Source organism: Rutilus rutilus (genome assembly GCF_951802725.1).
Source record: "Rutilus rutilus genome assembly, chromosome: 11".
NCBI lineage: Eukaryota > Metazoa > Chordata > Actinopteri > Cypriniformes > Leuciscidae > Rutilus > Rutilus rutilus.
Genome location: NC_140216.1, coordinates 8,128,687 through 8,139,881, shown reverse-complemented (window position 1 = coordinate 8,139,881; position 11,195 = coordinate 8,128,687). Strand labels below are relative to the sequence as shown.

The following is an 11,195-nucleotide window of genomic DNA, read 5'->3' as shown; positions in this document are numbered from 1 at the left end:
ATAACAACGAATACAACTCATGCACACAATTTAAATAAACGAAAATAAAGTAAATAAAAATGTATTAGCCAACTTATACTCATCTGGCCTGCCTAAGGATAATCTATTTAATTCTCGACAGTTTGAGTACTTTTATTATGTAAGTGCTTCTGACGGAAGCTATTAAACGCGTCATCAGTGGAGCTTGACTTCCTATCGTGTCTCAACGCCGAGGTATTGTCTTTAAATATTGATCAATCTGACATATTTCATCTCATAAGTCTCATTTTGTTGTTTTTACATACGTTTGTGGTTTATGGTTATGTTATTTTTAAGTCGATCGTTTTGTATAGTGCGACTACGCGGCTTAGATCAGTTTTAAAGAAGGCGTGTGAGCTACACGCTAATGTGATCTTCGCGGTTTCTACTCTAATTTAGTTTTATTTTTTAAACCAGGGTTATACTTCATGGGGGAAAAACATTACTCGTCATTTATACATTTCTGAAGGATTAATTTACATCGATTATTAATACGTATGGCGACATTTAAAATGTATGTTCTAATAAACTCCTAAACCAGATTATCCTATATAACTCACTGATGCAAATGTAATGTATATCTTTTTAGTCATCTTTAATGGGAAACTTCGCCTACCAAATGAAAATGTCCTCATCGTTTGCTCATCTGCATGTTGTTTCAATCCTGTATGGCTTTCCTCAGTCTCATTCACCATTGACTTTCTTTGTATGGAGGGAAAGGTGGCTAATATGTCAGTATTATATATGTCTACTTGAGTGAGTACATTATACCTAACGTGTGTTCTTTTCAGAGAAGGCCATGGCTCGAGGGCAGCAGAAGATCCAGTCTCAACAGAAGAACGCAAAGAAAGCAGCTGAGAAGAAGAAAGGTCAAGGAGCGGACCAGAAGACTGCAGCCAAAGCAGCACTGGTCCACACATGTCCTGTCTGCAGGGTGAGTGACTTGAGTTGTTATCTAAAAACCAATATGTGTAAAAGGTCGCTAGTTTAAGCCACTGTACCCTAGGGTGGTCCTTATCAAGTCCAATTTTTTTTTGTGTGGCAAAATGTTAGTGTCTTCTTAACCTCTTTAACTGTTCCTTTTAACTTCAAAATTAGAAATATGCAAAAATGTTGACAAAAAAAGCTATTTAGAGGAAGCTCAATCTTGTGGAAGATTGCCTATTTTAAGCTGTGCGGCGTTATTGTGATATGCAAGTAATATTAAAAGTTGCTGCAAATGAACTACATTTTACACAGAGCAACACTGACATGACAACAATGACAAGCACAAGGTTTTCAACAATCCCTCATTTCTGATGCTCAGCAGCCAGTGTTGACTTTCTGCAGTCTGGATAGATCCGTCGGTGATCTTCCACCACATGAAGGAGAAACTGCAATTGTTCTTCAGAGTGTGTGATAGAGCCATTGTATTCTTGAATCAGAGCCACTCCTCTCTCAACTACTTTCATTGCACGTATGGTTGCCTGTGCCTCCTGATAATCTGCTTGATTCGGCCAAAGTTCCGGGTCAATTTCAAGGAACGTAATATAATTTTTTTAACCAAAAAATGTGCTCTAAACCCAAACAATAACCAAGGTGATCATCAATAGAAATATGTATTGATTCCACCAGGAAAGGTAAATCTGCTAAACCGGGTCATGGATGGATTAATTTGGATTTAGTTTCTACAATCAGTAAACTGAGATATGTATCTAAAATACATATTTAGGAATATATGGTGCATTAGATGTTTTTATGGAGATTCTTTTGGAATTTTACTAGCCAGGTACAATACCAATTCAAATGATCTTTTTACGAAAGTCATCAAAATCTCAAAGTTTAAAGCTATTGAGCTACCAGTAATTACTATGTTACTGCCATAAAAATTGGCATGCTGTATTTTCTTATATAAAGGAACAATTTGAAGGGTTAAGAGCATGACAATTGGAGACTTTAAAAATAAGGACCACCCTACTGTACCCCAACCTGGCAAATCCTTGCTGAGAAATGAGGTTATTCCCAATTGTATAGACACAGATGCCAGATCCCAAGACGTTTAAACAGCATTTTGAAAGCAAGCACCCGAAGTCTCCTATGCCTCCTGAGCTGGCAGATGTTCAAGCCTAAAGGAGACAAGAAACCAACATGGACCTAACACAGGGGTGAGTCTAATACAGATATTAGATTCATAAAAGCTGAATTGGTCATTAGAATAATTGAATAGGTCTGCCAATGTGGCTGAATTTTAATCTCATGATTATGGTTTAATTTTCAGACCCTGGGGAAAGAAACATGATTTGATTCTGCCGACTAACTTGACTTGCTGTATCACAAACATGGACAGAGATCCTAAGTTGGACTCAAGCACACCAGCACACTTTTTTTTTCTTTTCTTTTTTTTTATATTTTTATATGTGCGTATTGCTCCCATCTCTTCAGAGTGTGCTGTGACCCAACAGTTTCATTGCCATTTGCTGTAACTTGTCATATTTATTCACCACTTTTCCAATGCCTTGTGGCGCTTGGTCCCTGAAAAGTATGATTTTAAAATATCATTCGGTGCTTCAATCCATAATGTATGTGCCCTGATATTTTAACTGTGAACCAAATTGGAGAGGTGCACCACTGTGTGTATTAATAATGTTGACCAGGATTTAGATTGAGATGCATTTATTGACATGCTTAAATTGATCACAAATGCGGTAAATTTGCACCTGTTCAAATAGTCAGAATAATGAGTCGGGACCCACAAACACGCTTTTGTTACTTTTGTTTTCTAAAGTTTTCAATAAATGTATATGCATATAGTACATGTGTGTCATGGTTACTAGCAAGAACATCCAGAGGATAGATTTTTCTTCTTTTTTTCTTGGTGACTCTTCAAAAAGTAGAACTTCATGGAAAAATTACAACTGTTAAACAAGCTGTAGTAGTATATTTTATCCCACTAATGTGAAAATAGCTCTTTAGCATTGGAGTTATTTCAATTTATGCATTCAGTAGTTGTTCAGCATAACTGTTCTTCACAGCCTACTTTGAGCATCGATACCACAATGGTGTTTAGACGCTGTACTGCCACCTATCAATGTGGATCAGCATGATCGTCTCAAGTTTTATGCAAATGACAAAGATAATAGCAGATATATGCAATTGATTCTCTTACCATACCAAAAAAGATGCGAATTGGACAGGACTACTTCTCCGTCATCACAATTGCGTTTATCTCATAATTCTGACTTTTCTCAGAATTGTACGATATAAACTCGCAATTGCGAGTTATAAAGTCCAATTCTGAGGGAAAAAAAGTCTTATTTTTTGTCAATGTCTTTGTCTCACAATGCAACTCGCAATTTCGTGTTGTCATAATTGCGATATATAAACTTTTGTCACAGAATTCTGATTTAAAAAAAAAAGCATTGCGAGATGTAAACTCGTTGTAGCGAGGGGGAAAAAGTCTTAATTGTGAGATGAAAAGTCGCATTTACCTTTTGTATTAAGTGGCAGAAACAAGCTTCCATAAAATCTCCCGTTGTTGTTCCCTTATCTTATTTTCAATATTCATATCACCAAACGTAAGCTACTAGCGTATCTCTAGAGACGACCGCCAATGAGCGTGAGGATTCTGTCCGACATCATTTCAACGGGGCGAAATACAGGGGTTCACTTTATAGACCTTATTCACAGCAGCGCCATCTTTGATTTTAAACGGGTCGGGAATGAAAGCGAGGCTGGGAGGGATAGATACATCTGTTCAGTGGGTTGTTGAATACTGTTATTAAATGTATTTTTTGGACTGTTCTGCTGATAAAACACTCCAAAAATATCTTTCCAAGAAAATTCGGTAGACTAAAAATGCGAGACAACATGAGCTGTGGAAGATAAGTAATCTAGGAGCTTTATACGGCTTTTACATCGGATGCCATCGAAAACAAAGTCTATCCTTTTCAGCCTCGCTTTCATAACTGTCGTGGCGCTGCTCTGAATAAGGTCTACAGACCGTCTTCATCTCATGTAAGTGTACACCATTCAGATGACTCTTCACAAAAACACAACTTGTTTCTTGATGTGACATTTAATGCTCATTAACAAAATGATTTGGTCCATGTGTGCAGCCTTAGGCCAGTCAAACGAAATTTGTCTCTTTTCTTCACTAGCGTGTGGGTGGTGCACGTTATTTTTTCCATGGCTTTGTGAATCGTAACATTAAGTGCCTGGCTGTTCACTATATTCTACACATGAAAACTTGTACAGTTTAAGTGTAAGACAACTGCAAAATATGTATATATTTTATTTTTATTATGGGATGATTCCAACCTTAAATCCACTCACAATAAAATTGTGGCAAATATGCTGATAAACCATCATGACACTTGAGAACTATCATTTGTCAATCATTTGGGACAGGTAAGAGTACTCAAATTTGGCTAAATAAATCTTTTAAACACTGTATATTACAAATGGTGCCTCTGAGTATTATAACAAATCTACATTTGTTTTAGATTTAAAACTTGAATGTCCAATAGAAATACTGTGTACAGGAGGTTATAAGCAGCCACAGTTCTTGACCACCATGTTTCGATGTTTCTTGAGAATAACGTTGTTGTTGTCGTCGTAGAAGAGCACAGAGATGGGACTGAGTTTGGTTGGAGCGCAGCAGGCCTTGGGCACTTCATCTGGTCTGAGAAGGTGAACCTGCCAAAAGAGTCAGTACAGTTGAGAGAGGCATATACAGGGTTGCCATCAAAAGTATGGCCAAAAAATAGCCCAATGTGATTTTCTCCGTAGAGGCGGCCCAATTTACTGAATTTGTACATTTGTGGGGAGGAAATTAACCCGCAGCAACAACTTAAAGTAGCCTAATTTCACAGGAAAACTGCAGACTTGGCAACACGGCATGTATTCAACCAGCTAGGAAAATAGATAAAATATATATACATAAAGAATCAGTTAATTTTCAAAGGGACTCCTAGCGTTGAAGTGAAATCTGTGAAAAGTACAGATTACGCACCAGAAGCTGGATCGTGGCATGGTTTGTGGCATTCATACAAGAGCCCAGAGGATAATCACATTCCCCATCACAATAATACGCAGAGTAACCTGTAGGGGCCAAAACCCAGTCCTGAAAAAGTAATTTTATTAAATAAATTATAAACACTCCAGGGACTTCACTTTGTATTACTCCGCTCTATCCCGAACTGTCAGTCTGTACATTAATGATGTGGATATCTCAGTGAATCTTTCTACTGGTTACATCAATAAGCCAATAACTGGCAACAAGTGATCATTGAACAACAAGTCATTGAATCATTCAAAACACTGAATGCAAGCTTTAACTTTGCTTTACTTGTTTAGAACTATATCCATTGGCCAAATCAACTTTGTAACCTGTGACTCAAAATTGACTTTTTGTATGTTGTATAACTGTATAAAAGTCCGGCAGTCTCACCTTCCAGCCAAGGTCGCTGAAGCTGACGTAGAGTTCATGTTTCTTACAGGCCTGGCGTCCACTGCTGGCGTGATTTTGGTCTGGAAAAAAGTGAGACGATCACAGCTCAAAGACAAATCATTTCATATGCTTCTTAAAACACAATCTGCCTCTTAAACCGCTTATTGTGGCTCACCATATATGCCGGGTCTGTTTGGGTGTGGCAGGTCGTACTTTGGTTTTTTCTTGCGTGGATTGTTGTGTCTCAGAGCTCGAGGAGGGCGGCAAGGGGCTTGACTAGCTCTGAAGAACGTCACCATGAAAGGCTGTTTGGAGCGCGGCCCGCGCCGACCCACCAGACCCACCCATGCGGCTGACAGCGACCGGTCTGAAACAAGATCTCAGCATTTGGCCAATGGCACAGACCATGTTTTGCTGCTTTTTTTTCTCTCTTTTTTTTTTAAGCATTGCCAAGATACAGTCTGACTTTAACATTTCATGATAGAGCAGAATTCTTGCAAATATCCAAAACTCCCTCAATAATATTTGGTCTGATGATAAATCTGACAGTAACAAGAAAACATTTAACAATACATGTTGTATTATTTCAAACTGTGGAGATTGAAACTCAGTGAAATCAAGTTGAAGGACCTAAGGGAGAAGAACATGTATATATCGGCTATATCAGTGATATATCTGAAATGAGGCGGCAAAGTCCTCCCAGTTTGTTTATATACAGTACTGTGCAAAAGTCTTAGGCACGTATTTTTACCTCCCAAAAAAGGGTTTTAAGCCAGTTATTTATATATTTTGCTGTAGTGTGTCTTTAAGAAATATCAGTTTACATTTCAAAACATTCCTTTTGCCATTAATTGTCATGATCCAGAGAGATTATAAAGAGAGAGATATATAAATCAAATATAAATTCATGTCCCAGTTACACTTAATGTTGTCACATTATCCTGGTTAAATAAACATTACATACAATTTTTTTTTTTTTTTTTCATTAACATTGTAATAAATGGTCTATTTATTAAAACCAAGTATAAATCTCAAGTTGATGTTTTAAAGCATTTTTACATTTATTCCAAAATAATAGCTAAAGGCAGTAATCCTTTAAACAATACATTTTATTTGTGAACTGATGTTCAGCTGTTCTTTTTTAATGGTCAACTTATTTTCGGATCATCAGTCATCAAGCTCAGTAAAATGAACCTTTAATTTCAGCAATCTGAAAAACCCAACAGTTTCCATGTTTTCAGGCCATTTCAACTTTGATTTTGACATAATCTGTGATATCTAATTGGGTGAGTTGTTTACTTTTTATTTAGTCGTCCTATAATGTTGTTCATTCAGACTGATTTGCAAATGTGGAACAGGCACGAAAACAAGAGTTGGGATTATCACACATTAATATTGCCACCGCATGCTTTAGGGGGTCTGTTAAAACTCAATGGGCTCAGGGGAGGCAAGAGAGACGGGGCGTCCCGCTGTAACTTTACCTGCTGGTGTCGCTGTTAAACAGCGTTACTTTAGAAAAACAAGTGATTTATACACTTTTTGTCACATTTTGTAATATTTGCATTGTTTTATGGATTATTTTCTCATCCAATTTTTTTGAGGAGGCACTGCCTTTCTTGCCTCCTCGGATATACATATTGCTTGTTAAAATGAATATTATTTTTGCGATGTTACGTGGTTTGACTGGGAAACCCCCAAATGGGTTAGGAGACAATTCAGACCCTTTCCAACTTCCCACTTTACAGTTCTATGGGGTGCCATACACTCTTATGAAGTACAAATGATGCGAACAAAAACATGGGATTTCAGAAGTCTAGGAAGCAACATGCAGTCATTTTGAACTCGTTAGACTATCAGAGCGGACCTCTGTGCATAGCTCACCCTCCTCAGTTTCCACGTAAAGGCGGATGCCCAGGTTGCACCGAGGGTGGAGAAGCCAGCGATTGCTCGCAGAAGTCACATCAAATGCCAACCAGCCCTCCTGACCCGCAGGCACAGACTGCATGTCCAGCAACACCAGCTCAGGCTCCCTGTCAAACCACAAGATCAACACGTCATTCCCGTTATAATGACCGATGACGGATCTCACTGATGAACTGATGAACGCAGTTTTGGTTCCTAAACACTAAAATCGAACGCTATCTAGTTTAACACTCAATATTGTAGAAAATGTCTTATATGTGTACTGGCCTGTGTCTTTTCTCCCTCTGGATTTCATAGACAGAGATATGAAGGGTGCGGTTTGCACGCCAACCCATGGTAAGAGTTTTATAGATACGAAACTCTGCAGCGGTGACCGTCTCTCCCTGAGGAAGAGGAGTGAGATCGAAGCGGAACTCCTTCCAGTACGGCCGAGGCTGGAGCAGATCCTTCTCCTGTTCCACTGCGTTCACAAAGACAGAGAGGGAGTTAAACAGAGTGTGTGTCGAGCGAGTGTGAAGACACTCGAGATGAAGAAGATGTGTTGGAGGGGTGATTGGCAGGAGAAGATGGGGAACAGAAAAGGGAAGATTAGTTCTGGTTCTGACTGACACCCACGGCCTGAGCTCTGCACTGGAGTAATTACAGGAGTTGTGGAACAGCAGTCGCTCAGAGCACCACCACTAATTACAGTCCAGCGCTCTATTTTTAGAGGAGTGCCCAACAGTATTTTCATCCACTTCATCTCATCTTTTTTTCTGCCTTTCAGTGGGGCCTGTAATTCCCCACAGCTGTGTGCCCACTACAACATCTCTGGTTCCATGAAGAGCGTTCACCCTCCACAGAACCTTTGCAGAGCACGAAAGGTTCTTCACAGTGGAAAATGTTTCTTTTAAGAACTTCACCGAAAGGAGAACCCAAAAATCCTCTTTTGGAACCTTGTCTGAACCTAGTCCTCTCATCAAAAAGCCACATGATTTGAGGCATCACTCATGTCTGTAGCACAAACAGTTACGCAGCGAAGTTTCAAACGGGTTTGTTTAAATCACTAACCACCTGAAGAATGAGCAATTATAATAGCGGCGCTTGTCTAAGCGAACACCACTGGTTAAATTTGAGAAAGGGGTGATACTGACCGATGATAATGGGGCAGAAAGATATGCAGTAATTGTAAATAGGATGTTAAACTGTTGTTTGTTTCGGACAGATAAGTATCGTCTGTGTTTGGGCTGAGACAGGAAGAGATGATGGAGTGATTGTGCGTCTGTCTCATTGTCAATACAAGCTCTCAAAATCACTGGCAAATCTCACTGTATATGAATATCTATCTGGATTCTAATATTGTATTTTTGTTCTAGAAAATTATATTTTCACTGTATATGAATAACTATCTGGTTTCTAATATTGTATTTTTGTTCTATAAAATAATATTTTCACTGTATATGAATAACTATCTGGTTTCTAATATTGTATTTTTGTTCTATAAAATAATATTTTCACTGTATATGAATAACTATCTGGATTCTAATATTGTATTTTTGTTCTATAAAACAATGATATTTACAAAATATTAGGAAACCAGTCACTGAAACCAGACTTAAAATTTGCCATTGTATTAGTTAAAATATCAAACCAAATGGCATCTGCAAATAAAATATGCTAGATGTGTTCTCAGAACTAACTACTTTTTAGCTATTTTCTTTAGCTATTTCTGTAATGAGTTTTTTATATATTTATATTTTAAATTTTTATATAGGATTTTTATACATGTAAAGTTCTGTGGAAATATGAACTCTCAAGTTCACATAATCACGGGTGTACTTCATCACATTAACACATGGTTTCTGCCACATATAAATATATATATATAAAAAAAAGAAAAAAAAAGTCCTGCAATTGTGACTATCTCCCAGTGTGACTTTGTTTATTGTATAAAGTTTTATACAAACTTGATTTCACAATTAGGGCCTACCCTTTTAAACATTTTGTTTCATGGCAGAAACAGGCTTTCATATTAAAAAGAGTTTTTATTGGTAACTAAACCTAAATCTATTAAAAATAGTTTTTTTTTCTTAATAAAAAAAAAGCTGAAATATGATAAATAATAGATAAAAAAAAACTTATAATGAGAAATGTTGCTCTTGCAACTGACTGAAAAAAAGTGAAAACAAAAAAACTGAAAGCTAAATTGAAATATATAAATAAAAAAAACCCCAGAAACTAATAAAAATAACAAAAGCACATAACAAAATTGCTGAAATTGAAACCATGAAAATAAAAGCTATTTCAAAATATGAATAAATATGAATAATATGAGTAGTATAAAAATGAAACAACACTATTATTAACATGTTCCAGTTCGGTTTCCACTGAGTTTGACAACCAGAAAGTGTGCAAAAGTAACTTTTGCTGTACAAGTTGTTGTTTTCTAATTTGAAACCCCAAAAACTTTCCATGGAAAAATACTTTGTGTTGTTGTTCTTTTAAATAAACATTCAATTAACATGACATCTACATATTTTAAAGTGTGGTTCATGTCCACGATACATGTGTAGTAAGTGAGGACTCCTGTTAACCCTTAACCAGCTGTCACTTACCCAGGTTGACAAAGCTCATGACCGTGTCCGCCTCACTGACCACCGTGCCGAGGGGCGGTGTGTGCGTGCTTAAGGTGGGCAGCGCGGCTTGACTGAACACTTCCGGAGTGTAGCCCATTCCCGGTCCATCATCGGCCTCGGACGACACGGCGTGGTAAAGGTCCAGCATGAAGAGCGGGGCGGAGGAAGGTGGGCGCAGTGGCGGGTGAGGTCTGGGCCGTCCCGGTAGACCCAGAATGGATAAAATCTCCTTCTGCATCTCCTTCTTTTCGCGACCGCTGAGCCTGCGGAAGCTGGAATGAACCACTCCTTCCACCTGACCCCAAACACACAGCAACATGCACAGAGGGAGGAAGATGGCCAGAGGGAACAGTCGGGTTCTCTTGCTCTCCGTCCTCCCTCTGCTGCGGCGTGAGGACACAAACTCAACCACACGTTCTTGTTTGTCCATTGGTGTGGCAGAGGAGCTCGGCTCCATCGCAGCCGTCTATCTAGATTATCCTGGTATTCGTCCCCTCCGAAACCTCTGGGTGTTCACCCGACGTTGGTCTTCTCTGGAATGGTCTGACTACCGTCTTGAAATTCAACTCTGAACAACACTCAAACGCCTGAGCCACTCAGATTCCACAGCAGTCATCGTTATTTGGAAGAGAGCAATGTTTACTGCTACGAGCTGCTCAGTTTATCGCCTCTTGACAGTCATTCCTCATTCTGTCGCTTTATTTACCAAACCACAGGGCATCTCTCATAGTCTACAGTGTGCTTACGGAGCTGGACGGCAAACAATGTCCTAGAAACTGGAAGAGAAAACAAACACGTCTTACTAGAAGCCCAACTCCTTTCAGAGGTGATCTCTAAGTTGGAGGGACCGAAGCACAATGTGAAATTAAAGTCTTTGGGTAGAACTCAAAACAGAGGGCCGCACAAACATCAGGCTTCAAAGGTTCCTGGATCAAACGCAACACCTGCTTCTGCTCCTTTTGAGAAGATACTCCAAGCTAACGACAGAAAGTTAGAAAACTCTCTTGCAGTGATCAATCAATGTTGGATGTGAACGTTTAATCCAGTGTGCAGAAATATCCAAGACTCCTGAAAAATGAAAGAAGAAATCCACAATTTTGAGTAAGCTGTTGATCAGAATAGTGTTTTCTGGATTTTGAAGTTGTGAGATCCCAGTGGACTGTGGTATTCTTAGCCTGCGTGCTGCTTGCGCTGAAGGCACAATCTGAACA

At 38.7% G+C, this 11,195-nt stretch overlaps 2 protein-coding genes across 2 annotated transcripts; one reads left to right on the top strand and one right to left on the bottom strand.

Moving 5' to 3' along the window:
• Nucleotides 1-149: 149 nt before the first annotated feature.
• On the top strand, nt 150-2,810 carry LOC311300211 (zinc finger protein 706). Its single transcript, XM_084424360.1, has 4 exons — nt 150-213; nt 810-952; nt 2,032-2,162; nt 2,276-2,810. Exons 2-3 carry the CDS (start codon nt 818-820, stop codon nt 2,125-2,127), a joined length of 231 nt encoding a protein of 76 aa, XP_084280486.1. The 5' UTR covers nt 150-213; nt 810-817; the 3' UTR covers nt 2,128-2,162; nt 2,276-2,810.
• Nucleotides 2,811-4,062: 1,252 nt separating this feature from the next.
• bmp8a (bone morphogenetic protein 8a) lies at nt 4,063-11,194 on the bottom strand. The gene is made up of 7 exons (XM_084424359.1): nt 9,964-11,194; nt 7,637-7,829; nt 7,328-7,476; nt 5,622-5,813; nt 5,447-5,526; nt 5,009-5,119; nt 4,063-4,692 (listed from the first exon to the last, which is right to left on the bottom strand). The coding sequence occupies exons 1-7, from the start codon at nt 10,439-10,441 to the stop codon at nt 4,543-4,545; spliced, it is 1,353 nt and encodes a 450-aa protein (XP_084280485.1). The 5' UTR covers nt 10,442-11,194; the 3' UTR covers nt 4,063-4,542.
• Between the last annotated feature and the right edge of the window lies 1 nt (nt 11,195).

What these genes read in the sequence shown, in the direction of transcription:
- bmp8a (XM_084424359.1), bottom strand. Translation starts at nt 10,441, where the DNA reads ATGGAGCCGAGCTCCTCTGCCACACCAATGGACAAACAAGAACGTGTG. An exon ending in CATGAGCTTTGTCAACCTGG is followed by an intron (nt 7,830 to 9,963) that starts GTAAGTGACAGC and finishes TTGTGAACGCAG; the next exon opens with TGGAACAGGAGAAGGATCTG. An exon ending in TTACGTGGAAACTGAGGAGG is followed by an intron (nt 5,814 to 7,327) that starts GTGAGCTATGCA and finishes ATCTTGTTTCAG; the next exon opens with ACCGGTCGCTGTCAGCCGCA.
- LOC311300211 (XM_084424360.1), top strand. Translation starts at nt 818, where the DNA reads ATGGCTCGAGGGCAGCAGAAGATCCAGTCTCAACAGAAGAACGCAAAG. An exon ending in ACACATGTCCTGTCTGCAGG is followed by an intron (nt 953 to 2,031) that starts GTGAGTGACTTG and finishes CCAATTGTATAG; the next exon opens with ACACAGATGCCAGATCCCAA.